Source organism: Propithecus coquereli, unplaced genomic scaffold (assembly GCF_000956105.1).
Source record: "Propithecus coquereli isolate 6110/MARCELLA unplaced genomic scaffold, Pcoq_1.0 Scaffold217, whole genome shotgun sequence".
In the NCBI taxonomy this organism is placed as follows: Eukaryota; Metazoa; Chordata; class Mammalia; order Primates; family Indriidae; genus Propithecus; species Propithecus coquereli.
In genome coordinates this window covers 2331175-2344143 of record NW_012146856.1, presented here as the reverse complement: position 1 = coordinate 2344143, position 12969 = coordinate 2331175, and the positions used below count along the sequence as shown (strand labels likewise).

General features: G+C 54.9%; 1 protein-coding gene across 1 annotated transcript; it reads left to right on the top strand.

The window, feature by feature from the left end:
* Nucleotides 1-3659: 3659 nt before the first annotated feature.
* Nucleotides 3660-9632, top strand: EN1 (engrailed homeobox 1). The gene is made up of 2 exons (XM_012644672.1): nucleotides 3660-5507; nucleotides 8535-9632. The coding sequence occupies exons 1-2, from the start codon at nucleotides 4637-4639 to the stop codon at nucleotides 8849-8851; spliced, it is 1188 nt and encodes a 395-aa protein (XP_012500126.1). The 5' UTR covers nucleotides 3660-4636; the 3' UTR covers nucleotides 8852-9632.
* The last annotated feature ends 3337 nt before the right edge of the window (nucleotides 9633-12969 follow it).

Genomic DNA, 12969 nt, shown 5'->3' with positions numbered 1-12969 from the left:
TGATCTACACTCGAAATGCGATTACCACCGTGTGCATGCAACATACTCCCGGCTCATAGCGCACACGCCTAGCCAGGCTACGAGGTTTTCTTTTATAATTCTCTTCTCCCCCGTCCTCAAAAGAGAGGTGGAAGCACCCAGGACCCCGACATTTGTCTCTGCCTAAACAAAATCCAAAATTCTGTGGAAATACTGGCTGGTGGGAGAGTTCTCTTTTCTGGACAGCACACACCAAAACCCTTAGCAAACACATTTTTCCATGCCTGACTGGTGGGGCTGACTCGAATATACACACGAATGTGCACATACAGGGGCCTTTGCCATACACACAAATGCACACACACAAACAATGCTTTTATAGACTTATTTTGTCTCTATGTGGCTCTCACATACACGAACAAATAGACACAAATATAAGCGCTGGCCCCCACAGCCACAAGCCACTCTCCAAGATCACTAAATGGTTTTTCCAAAATTGGGAAAGGGGAGAAACAAAGGTATATTCTTTCATCCTTCACACCAGTCTTTCTACCACATGATCCCAAACTTCTCCAGCTAGCAGCTCCCCAAACATACATGCACTCTTCTCTTCTGTCTGGCCGGCGCCTTCTGCTCAGTGGAAGCTCCAGATAGCCTAGGAGAATGGAGGAAGTCTAGGGATGGGAGAGGGGTGTGAGGGTTGGGTCTCTCTCTGTCCTGTTTACTTGACTCCCCACCACTGAAGGCCTCTTTGGGCCCCCCTCTTCCTTCCAGTGAGGAAAAATAGAGTTACAAAAATATGGTTATGCCCACCCCCCCTTTGGCATTGGAAACAAAACAAAATCTTTTTCCTCCTCATTGTTCTCCACTTTTATCTGGGCTGGGTATGGGAAGGGTACTTGGGGACAATCAACTTATTGCAGAGACAAGACCCAGTCTGTGGCCTTCTGTGGGGCCTCTAGCCCAAGTTACTGCACAGCTCAGAGCTGCAGGGCAATGGGAATGGGCGCTGGCTGCCCCCACACTTCCATACCTTTGGCCCGAACAGTTGGCCTTTGCGGAAAGGGGCTCCATTCCATTTTGGGCAGGTTCCCCACCTGTTTCTTACAGGTCCACCTCCCTGGCCCCCTGTCATGGCACCTATCAAGCTGGAAGAAATTCCTTAATTCTCAAAGGCAGAAACAAGTGCTTGGGAAAGGATGGCCACACGAATGTACTCACATGTTCACACACATCCCTTTACCCACATACTTGTTCACACAACTCACCCTGCCCATAGTTCCTCACCCACACACCCAGCCCTGGGCTCATTCGGAGTCCTCTGGACCCCTCACACATCCGTCTTGGCCAACATTTGCTCATACAGCCCTCACACACCTCACTCACAGGCTTGCCAGGACGCCAACGCGCTCACACGGTGTTTCCAATAGCATGTTCATTTGCAGGAGGGATAGGAAGGCTTAGGGCCTGGGTGGAGGTCATGGAGTGCGGGGCGGTGCGGGGTACGGAGTGTCCGGCCCAGGCCCAGCCTGAGGGGAGCTGGGGGGACGAGCCAGAGCGCAGAGCACCGCCTAATCCCGCTCGAGCTCGTGGGCCGCGGGTGCATTTATCATCCCATTACTGTAACAAATCCGGGCTCCACTACATGAAAGGTAAAATGAATTACCGACGTTAAGCCGTCAATAAAGTCATTTCTGTAAATGGTGTCTCCAAAGGGCCGCCGCATTATTCAGCTGGCTTTATCAGCTGGCTGGAAATTACGTGGAGGAGCCGGGCCGCGCGGCGCGCGGGGCCGCTCACTTTGATTAAGCGTCTTGCCAGCGCGATGTGACAGAGCTTTTGACCAGGGTTTTATTCACAGGCCTGTGATGAACGCCAAGCTGATCAGGCGGAATGAAGAGTAATTAAAACCTATAAATTATCTTCCGCAGCCCTTCTCGAGGCGTCTCCTGCAGGCGAGATAAGGCGTCGAGACCCTATTTACGGCGCTGAAAGGGACCGAGGCGCACAAAAGCTACGCGGCTAAATAGGATATTGATAGTGTCCTAATTAGAATTTAATTAAGTACCCACGCTTGCTTGCGGGATAAAGATTTCAATTTTGCGAACTTAAATATAAATAAAATCCCACCCCCATTTCGAGAAGAAGGGGTGGGGGCGCCTGGAGATTTCGGGGAGCCCTTGGATGTGAGACTGAAGAGGACCCGGGAGATGCCAAGATGGGGTTGGGGGTGGTTTGGGAAGGTCGAGGAGACCTCAGCGGACCTGCGCTGCGCAGCGCTCGGAAGAGAGGTTCTCTCTTCCAGGCTGGGGCTGCAAAGTCTAGCTTGGAATTCAGCCCCGGAAATCGGGGGACCCTAGGCTGACTCCAAGATGCGGAGAGCAATACGAATTCCTGCTTTCCAAGCCCTTTTGAGAAACCAATAACTGCAGTTTTAGCTTGTGGTTTTAGTTCGACGTTCCTCTTACCCTAACCCCCTGTGACTTTTCTGGAAAACTGAGAGTAGGGGGGATTATTTCCCATGTCTCAAATAGTATCCCCAAAGAGAGCCTTTTTCCACTGTCCCAGTTGGGGATGGCGGTCAGGACGAAGAGGTCCGTTGGAGCTCCAAGATGACATCCCTGAGAAGGCCCGTTTTGCCTTAGCCTTTCTCAGACACCGCAGGCTTCAGCAGATAGGATCCTGGCCCTCCAAAATGGCTCCGTAGGCAAGTCCCGCGGGTGCCTAGATCCTCACTCCACCCCTTCATCTTGCATCCCTGATTATGGAAAAATTTTTGGGATGCCTCGAGCAGGAAACAGCGAAAACTAGCCCAGCATACGTGAGCGTGGGAACGGCTGGAGGCGTCGTTGCCCTCCAAAGCCAGGGAAGAACGCGAATGGCTAGAGAGAGCAGAGATGCCCAGGGAGTTGGGAGCATCCCAGGAAATTCAGTTACCCTGCAACTGGGGGAAACTCGTTTCCACACTGTCAGCTGGCCAGGGCAAACACCGGGTACAGCGCTTTCATTTGTTTGATTTTACCTTACGGGGAAATCTAACACCTAGGTTGCTGTGAACCCAAAAGCCCGGGCCTAGTGCACATCCGAGTTCTGCCTCGGCCGCGGCCTGGGGGCCCTCCTGGGACAACTCTACGTTGCCAGTCCAGCCCGGACTCCCGCGGCCAGGGAAGGGCCAGGCGGCCGGCGCTGGGGCTCTTCCGCGCCCTCTGGGCCTGGCTCAATGGCGCCAGGGCAGCTCCCGGTGTTGTCGAAAGTCTGGACAGGGAAGGGCATGGGTGCGGATTCCCCAGATGGGACAAGCAGTGTAGCCGGCCAACATGAGAAGTACAAACGGGCGGTGTTAGCTAAGCTCGGCGGGCCTCCCAAGTTTGCTATTTGTAAAAAATAAACTGAGCTTCTGAAAGTAACCCACTCTATTTCATATCACTGACCTCCTCATCTCACTCCCCCTCCACTGCGCGCGAGTGCGTGCGCGTTCACACACACATACACACGCACACACGCACAGACACACACTTCAGCAGTGACAATAACCTCTCATCCTTCATAGCAGAGTAAAGAGAGAGAGAGCGAAAGTGTGAAAGAGCGAGACAGAGAGAAGAAAGAGAGACATTGTTAGACATTCCTAGGCTTAGGGGTGCAAAAGCAGCCAGGCCCCTGCCTACTAACCCTACGCCCGCGCGCACGCACCCATAATCCTGCATTCTCCAACAAGTTGTTTATGGAGTTGCTTCTCTATTTGCCTACACCCCTAAATTCACCCCTCCCGGTTTCTTTGGGCCCCCTCCTCGGTCCCGGCCTGAAGGAGGGGGGAGGGACTCCGGGTTCGGTGGGGGAGGGCGTACCCCACGCTCAAGCCCGCGCCGCGGCGCCCCCTCTCCGCCCGCTGCTGACGCCCCCGGATTATTTATCTGCAAAGTCCCGCGCGCGCCCATTGGGCCGAGGCCCGAGTGTCAGCGCGAGTCCGGGCTAGCCATTGGCCCCGCACACGTGCGGCCCTAACTCACGTGCTTCCGGTTTGAAGGCAAAAAGTGTGCCTGGGTGATTTTTTTTCATGCGAGAGAGTTTGTGCAAAGATCCGAGCTGTCAGAGATTTGAAAAAAAAAAAAAAAAAAAAACCAGCCGGGAGCTGGCGGAGACGCGCTCTCCCTGCAAAAAAAGCAAAGGCGATTAAAGGCGCTGCCAGCCTCGCGCTCTGGGCACAGCTGAGCGTGACACTCGGGGAAGTCAAACCCCTCACTACTGCCTAGGAAGATGGCTAGACTTTAAAGACTATTTTTTTTCCCTTTAAGAAAAAAACTATTGGAGCTTTTTTCTTTTTTCTTGCTTTCTTTTTTCTTTTTCTGTTTTGGCCGTGGCTTACTCCCCATTTAAAACAAATCATTGAATCTGGTTGCAAAAAGAAATAGCCAAGTGCCTCCATATCTGGATGTCTACAAATTAGAGAGAGACAGCGAGATCTATCTGCTCGATAAGAGCAAAGCGATCCAGGCCAGACGCCCGGGCTTTTTTTCCTGCACCCGCCCCGTGCCTTCGCTGCGGCTTCGCCTGCCTCCTTCCTCCGCGCACCCCCACGGGCCGCTGGCAAAGTGGGGTGGGGAGCGAGGCGGGGGGGGCGGGGGCCGGCGCAGCGGCCGGGGCGGCGGGGCGGCCGAGCATGGAAGAACAGCAGCCGGAACCTAAAAGTCAGCGCGACTCGGGCCTCGGTGCGGCGGCGGCGGCGGCGGCAACCCCGGGCGGCCTCAGCCTGAGCCTCAGCCCCGGCGCCAGCGGCAGCAGCGGCAGCGATGGAGACAGCGTGCCGGTGTCCCCGCAGCCCGCGCCCCCCTCGCCGCCCGCGGCGCCCTGCCTGCCGCCCCTGGCCCACCATCCACACCTCCCCCCGCATCCCCCGCCCCCGCCGCCGCAGCATCTCGCGGCGCCTGCTCACCAGCCGCAGCCAGCGGCCCAGCTGCACCGCACCACCAACTTTTTCATCGACAACATCCTGAGGCCGGACTTCGGCTGTAAAAAGGAGCAGCCGCCACCGCAGATTCTGGTGGCTGCGGCGGCCAGAGGAGGCGCAGGAGGAGGAGGCCGGGTGGAGCGTGAAAGAGGCCAGACTGGCGCAGGTAGAGACCCTGTCCACCCGTTGGGTACGCGGGCACCGGGCGCCGCCTCGCTCCTTTGCGCCCCGGACGCGAACTGTGGCCCACCCGACGGCTCCCAGCCAGCCGCCGCCGCCGGCGCGGGTGCGCCCAAAGCCGGGAACCCGGCTGCGGCAGCGGCGGCGGCGGCGGCTGCAGCGGCCGTGGCGGCGGCGGCGGCGGCGGCCGCAGCGGCCAAGCCCTCGGACAGCGGTGGCGGCAGTGGAGGCGGCGCGGGGAGCCCCGGCGCGCAGGGCGCCAAGTACCCGGAGCACGGCAACCCCGCCATTCTACTTATGGGCTCAGCCAACGGCGGGCCCGTGGTCAAAACTGACTCGCAGCAGCCTCTCGTATGGCCAGCCTGGGTGTACTGCACACGCTACTCGGATCGTCCGTCCTCCGGTGAGTACCCAAACCCCGGCTGCGCTGTGCCTTCCCGGCTCGCGGACGCCCCCAGAACTCCAAGCCGCGGCGCTAGGAGAGCAAACCCGGCCTCAGGCACGCTTGTCTCTCACGCCTGTTTCCTCCTCCTCGTCCCCAGTTCCAGCCACAGCCGAATGTCCACCCAGTTCTGCGATCCTGGCCCCTGCCGCCACCACCAAGAAGCTACAGCTCGCGGCACAGGGTTTTGAATTCTGACCCCCTGGGGCCTTCTTTGTGTTTTATCTTTATTATCGTTAGGAAGGATACAGTCATTGATTTTTCTTTCAGGGAAAGGGGTGTTTAGATATGGCGGAAAGGTGGGCCTACTGATCTAGGTCTGAAATCCCACGCCGGCTTTGACCGGAGGAGGCTTTGACTAGAGAAATTATCTTGCTGTGCGTTCTTAGAGACACAAAGATATTTTCTGCGAGAGTCCATTTACATAGATAGAGATAGATATGGGGCACACAAAAAGAGACAGAAAAGCGTCTGAGTGCAGCCTCCCTCCACCGGCCGGGTAAGAAATTGTGACCGGGGAAGGTAGAATCCAGGGAAAGGCAGTTGCCAAAAAGGTGGGTGCTGGGGGTTCCTAGTTCTCTGGAGCTGGCAGAGTGTGGGAGAGGAGAGCATACAGGTCAGGCTCAGGCCCGAAATTGGGGCCAAGGGGAAGAGAGCGTCTCCCTCCGTAGCTTCTCCGCGTCGCGGCTCCCACATCCTCCAGGCCCTTCGCTTTCCTTCTTTCACTCCTTCCTTTCGCACATCTACCAGTTAGCAGATTTCTGCCAGCCGCAGACCTGTTTTTCTCGGCTTCCCTTCCCCTCTTCTTCTGTGTGCCCCTCGTGCTTGGCGAACCCGAGGCAGAAACCTGCTCTGGGGACAGCCTCTGAGCCCGGAGAGAGGAGGCCGAGGCCTGCCAGACGCCCAGGCCGACGGTGCCTTGGAGAGCGGCAGAGGCTTTGGCCCACAGTCAGGACTGGGGTGCAGTCCGGCAGGGGGCCGGGAACAACGTAGCCACGCGCCACTTTCCTCTGACTGGTCTCTCGCCGGCCCACCGCTGCCCGCCGGGTGCGGATCGATGCGCGCTATCAGCCCCCGCCATCTCGAGCCCCGTTATTGACACGTCCGGCTCCCTGAACCTCCGAAAAGCTGCTTTGATTGACTCGCCTGATGGATAGAGTGATTGAGCTGTCAGGCTGCATGGCTCGGACTGGCCAGGAGACTACGATTTTATTACAAGCGTCCGTGCCTCTGCACATACATACAACAACACTCCAACACGTCCTGAACCCACAACGTGCAATGGGGCCTTTCCGGGGATGTGCGCATATCCTGGGCCATTTCTACCTGCTTAGCTATTAATAATTACTAATCTAAACCCCAGTCCTGCTCCAGAGTGGCCCTTTACTTTGTTCTTGCCTGCCTTTTCTTCTTATTAAGTCTAGGAAGGCAGGGAACCGGCTCCTTTTTGAGCTTGGGCAGTTCAGAGGGATGAGCCTCACCAGAGACCCGAGTCGGTGCAGTCTGCCAGGCCTGGACTCTTCCTCATAAGACAGTTGGTGACCTCATGCTCTGGTCTGCTCCAGAAGCCAGCTGTCCAGGTTGCCCCTCCGTAGCTGGGTTTGGGGATGCCTGCAAAGACCTTTCTTTCTGGGCAGTTTTAGAGATTAACAGGCCTGACAGGGACTTGACTTGGCTCAGAAAGCTCCCATAACCAAGACAGAGCCCGTAAGTAGATGCCAGAAGACTTGGGTGTGGAAGCCATGGACAAAGGTGCAGACTTTCTAGGCACAGACCAGCAGCTGAATCCTGTCCTGGTTTGCGCACTTGCCCTCCTTCCTCTCTCCCAGGTTGGGCTCCACAACAGCGGTCCTCCCTGACTGGACTCATATTCCAGAGGGATTGCACCTTCCTGGGGAGGTTTTCTTTGGCCTCTTCCCATACACATCATGGGGTCAAAGCACAGATTTTTGTCAGGATTGTCCCTCTGCCCCTATTTTGCTTAAGCACGGGGGGAGGAGGGTCAGGTATCCTTGCAAATGTCATGGGTGGGCAAAGAAAGCAAATCTGGCTTGTTTTTGTTATTCAGGAGCTTTCAATCCTGAAATTGCAGCAGTTCCAAGGAGAAATAAGGAAGACCAGATAAGGGAGACCCTGTCTTGCAGCTGGGTGGAGTGGGGAAGGTCCTCTCTTACCATCCAAGGGGCAAAACTGAAAATCTAGGGGCCTGAGTCACGAGGGTAAGGTCTGCAGCTGGGCCAGGGCCTTTTCTTCTCCTTCAGAGAAGGGGGTAGTCAGCATATCCCCGAGACCCTAGGAAGGGCTTCGTTTAGGCCAAAGAGGAAGAAGGAGGTAAGGGGAACAGACATTAAATACTTTGGCGCTGGGCAACCTTCTCACATCTCCTTCCCCATTCCCTTGGATTCTGCAGCCAACAGCTCCAAGCAGATGGGGTCTTACTCTACAGTACGTAGAGGATGTAGATCGCACCTTGAGGATGAGGGGAGGACTAGTTTGCAGGCTGGCGACCCTCGCCCCCAGGCCTGCCCTCGCTGCCCCATCCATTTTATTCCAGGGCTGTGAGGACAGCAGGCTCCTGATCCCCCCAAGTCTGGGCTGGGCCCTATGAGGCTCCAAACACCTATCCATCTTGGATTCGCGCCTTCTTGGCTGGGAAGTGGTGTGATTTAAGTCTGTCCCCGGCTATCCTGTTCTGAATTGGGGTATGGGGTGCACCTACAACCTCGACCAGTTTTTCTTCGCGGTTCCTTTGCCTCCCACCGCACAGAAGGAAACCCAGAGAACCAAGTGGCTCTGCGAAAGGCACTTCTATACAGGGGTTGGCCGGCGGGAGGGAGCCGGGGGTTCATCAGGGCCTCCGCGATCGTCCCGGAAGCGCGGGGCGCGATCCCCCGCTCGGCTCAGCAATTCTCACGGCTTCCTCTGCCCTCTCCCCCTCCCTTCTGCCCTCCACCCCCCACCCCCACCCGGCTCTCTCCGCCGCTGCAGGTCCGCGCACCAGGAAGCTGAAGAAGAAAAAGAACGAGAAGGAGGACAAGCGGCCGCGTACGGCGTTCACGGCCGAGCAGCTGCAGAGACTCAAGGCGGAGTTCCAGGCAAACCGCTACATCACGGAACAGCGGCGGCAGACCCTGGCCCAGGAGCTCAGCCTCAACGAGTCCCAGATCAAGATCTGGTTCCAGAACAAGCGCGCCAAGATCAAGAAAGCCACAGGCATTAAAAACGGCTTGGCGCTGCATCTCATGGCCCAGGGACTGTACAACCACTCTACCACCACGGTCCAGGACAAAGACGAGAGCGAGTAGCGGCCGCGGGCTGGGGCCGCGCGGTCCGGCCGCCGCGCCCGCGCCCCCTCCTGGCACCGCCGCCGCCGCTTCTCCGGCCCCACGCCGGGGACAGAGCATCTGCGCAAAGGAGGGGAGCCACAGGGAAAGCAAAAGAGAGAGACGGAGAGAGATCCTCAGAATGGAGAGTCACGTTTAAACGAAACATTTTTGGAAAGGGAGAAGGACTGGACAGGTGCTATCGAAAAATAAGATCTATTCTCTATTCACAGTATAAGGGACGAAACTGCGAACTCCTTAAAGCTCTATCTAGCCAAACCGCTTACGATCTTGTATATATTTAATTTCAGGTAAGGAAAACAAATATGTGTAGCGATCTCTATTTGCTGGACATTTTTATTAATCTCCTTTATTATTATTGTTATAATTATTATAATTATTATAATTATTTTATCCCTCACTCCGCCTCGCTGCCCCCGGCCCAGTTTCGTTTTCGTTGCCTTTTTCTTTTGAATGTTACTGCTTCTCCGGTGCCTCCCGCCCCGCATCGCTGGCCCTCGTTTCTCTGGGACTTTTCTTTGTGTGCGTGAGAGTGTGTTTCCTCGCGTGTTTGCCTTTCGCCTCTCCCCCACCTCCCACGACCCTTCTGTCGGTCTGTCTGTCCTGCTCCCCTTTCGTTTTCCGAAGACTTGTTGAGAAATACGACCCCACAGACTGCGAGACTGAACCGCCGCTACAAGCCAAAGATTTTATTATGTTCAGAAACCTGTAGTCTGAAATAAAGTGTACACTGTGCTCACGAGCCGCTGGCGGCCCTCCTCTTTGCGGGCTAGGGAAGGGCGTGGGCCCGAGCACGCTGCGCCCCTGCGCACACCGGGCGGGAGCTGGGCCGGGCCGGGCCTTGCGGTCACCGCACAGCACAACGAATGCAGGGGGCAGAGGGGGAACGCGGTGCCACAGGCGGCCCAGATTCGGCTTTGGCCCGGGTCTGGAGGGTCTGGCGGGGACACGCCCGGTCTCCGATTGCATTCCACGGAACCCAAAGGCCGGCAACCCCAGTCCTGGCTTCAGAAACTGCCCCGGCTGCTTTCAGCGCCCTGCCGGGCCCAGCCTGGCTGCGGCCTCCTCCTGTTCAACCTGCTCCTAGCTCCAGCCTGCCCCTTTCTTGTTTCCTTCTTTCTTTCTTTCTTTCTTTCCTGAGGTTTTACTAGAGATTTTTCTCCTTCAGAGTCCGAAGGCCTTTTTAGGGCGGAGACAGAGGCCGGTGGGCTGCCTCCCGCCCTGAACAACCCTCCAGAGCGAGGGTCGCTTCGCCCTGGCTTCTCTGCCGCCTGGAGTTCACTGCTTTTGGTTAGTGGGGAGTGAGCCTCTTGGGCTCCGGTACCACTCTCCCGCAAAGCCGGAGGAGAGGAGGCCGAACGCTAGTGCTAGTTCGCTTCTGGCATCGCTCTGGGCCCTGAAACTGAGGTGGGCTCTGGGCCTGCCTCGTTGGGACATGAACCTAAGCTGGGGGCGGGGGAGGTCGCCAGTCCCCTTCAGCATCCCAACAAAGCTTAGTTTGCTTTCTCACCGAGACTGGTGTGCACACAAGCTCCCAGGACCCTCAGGACACCTGGACTTCCCAGAAGGAAACGTACAATGTCTTGACTCTTGCCGCTGGCCCTGGAGCCCATTCTTCCAGGGTAAGAGCCCTGGAAGACATTCCTAACCTCGGACATTCAGGGGTTAGGAAGAGGAAGAAGGGGTTCCTCACCAGAAGATACTATCTCCCCTTTGTCCAGGATTTTTTGAAAAATTGTAACTTCCTCTCCCTCCTCCCTTTTAGTCTCTTCTGCAATATGTGTGTATGTACTTACACTTGTGTGGCCAGATAGTTGTTCACACATATTTGTGTGCATATGTGATATCATGTAGATATTGGTGCATCTAAGTTCCTACCAGTTTTTTTGTGTATTCCTGTATGTGTGAGTATTGTGCAACTGGGTGTTCACTTCTCTGTAATTAGATGCACAATTGGACGTTTGTGTATGTACATGCACTCATTTGTGTTTGCACGCTAGAATGTCTGCAGGTGTGTTTGCTGGGTTTCTGCATGCGTGGGAATCCTGTTCTCTGAGCTCTTCCCTTGAATTTCTTTCTTGTTGTTTTTGCAAGATTGATTTTGTGAGAAATGAGAATGGCTAGTCGTTACACCTTTTTTCTCGAAAAATTCCCCCTGATTTGGCCTGAGGTCCTAGTCAGTCCTGGCTGGAGAAGTGACAGTCCTAGACTTCAAGCCCAGGAAGCCTAGGGCCCCTCCAAGTCCCTACTGAAAGGTTTGGGGGCTTGGGGCTCGGTGGCCTGGAGGGGAGTTAGAGGATGCATTTGACAGTGCCATAGGTCCCTGACTTTATTGCAGTAAGTCCTTTCCTTTCATCCCCATTTTTTGGGGTATGTGGAGTAACCCCTGCTTATATAAGTGCTCAACCAATACTTTCATGCAGAGCTGGAGGCAATGAGATGGGCCCTTCCATGGGGTTTGCCTAGGTGAGTTGTTTTCTGGTGGTTGGAAGCACATGCTTTGCTTCCCTTGGGAATAGAGCTTGGAATCGTCAAGGCTTTCACATCTTCCAGTTAGGGAATCTGAGGCCTGGGGCTCAAGGTAATCCTCCCCACATCCAGACTGCTCACATCCAGGCTGCTCAGAAGTTCAAGAAGGGTCCTGTCTCATTTCATCATCTGAGCACATCCGGTTGTGATGTTGAGGCACTCAGTGCTACAGAATCTTACAATTTTGAATGGCTGGGAACTGGGCTCCCTCCTTTCTCCTTTTCCCAACATGGCCCTTAGAATACCCAAGACCCCCAAGACCACCAGGTGCAGAGGCTGGGACAGAGGCCAATGGGAGTGGCAGCTCTAGGAAACATCCCATTCCTTAGGCTCCTCTTCACCTCTTCTAAGAGATCAAAGCCAAGAGCTCTTCCCTTTAACCCAGCAGGAGAGGAAGGAGGTGGTTACCCCTCCCCATGATTGTATTAGTAAAGTGTATAGATGTGAATATCATTATTCTGTAATTTGATTTCTTGCCCATTATTTCCTTTTATCTTCCAATCACTGTGCGCAAATAGAATTTTCTTCATTGCTCAGTGAAAAAAATTGAATCTCTGGGAACTTAAACATTTTGTCCATGCCTCCACTGTGGCTGTGTGTCTTTATGTCACATCTACCTCAAGAATCTGGCTAAGGCCCTGAAGTCATTGCCCAAAATGACTCTTGTATCTTCTCTCCCTCTCTGTTTCCCATTTTCCTTCGTCCTGATTGAGGTAGAGGAGGTGGTGGGGAAGGACTCTGGTCAGACCTTTTTCTTGCAAGCCCTCTAAAAAAAAGAAAGTAATAATGATCATAAACGGGCATTGATTTCTCTGATTTATGGGGCTGGCTTAGTGAGCCACCTGTGTATTAAAGTCTGGGGCTGCATCGAAATAAATACTTGAGCACGGCATCTCAACTTCCTCATTTTCTGTCTTTCCTTTTTTTTTTTTTTTTTTTTTTAAGATTGGATTGAACCATAAACTTAAATCTTCCTCAGCCTTGGAGGAAATACATGCTAGCCGAGTCTAAACAGTATTGATCTGTGGCTCTTTCTGAGGGCAAAGGTCTCTGTTTCCTCACTGGAAACTCCCTTTCCTTCAGTAGGGTCAGGGGAGAAGGCTGTGTGTAGATGGGGATGGGGGAAGGAGAGAGTGAAGTGGAAGAGAAAGTATTTTGGTATTTGGGTGTGTGGAGCTACTGTTTGTGTGTGTGTGTATGTGTGTGTGTGTGTGTGTTTATGTGTTTGTGGATTGTACTGCGTGTGGCATTTGTATTAGGGTGGAACTGAGTATATTTATTTCAGCCTGGGATGGAAGCGTGTGCTTTGGGTGTATGGGCCCCAATGGTGATTGGTGTTTGTGGGTGTAGGTGTGGTCTTAGGTAGGTCTTAGGCCCCTTGTGGGGCTGCTCAGGGCACAGAGAAGAAATGGCCTGCTGGCTTGCCCCCTCCCTGGCCCCCACAGCCCTGTCACCTGTGGTAGGGCTTCCAGAGATGACACCACCAGGGAGGCCCCTGTGCCCCAGGACTCCCCACCCAAACACACACTGCCCTTAGTCAAAAGGCCAAA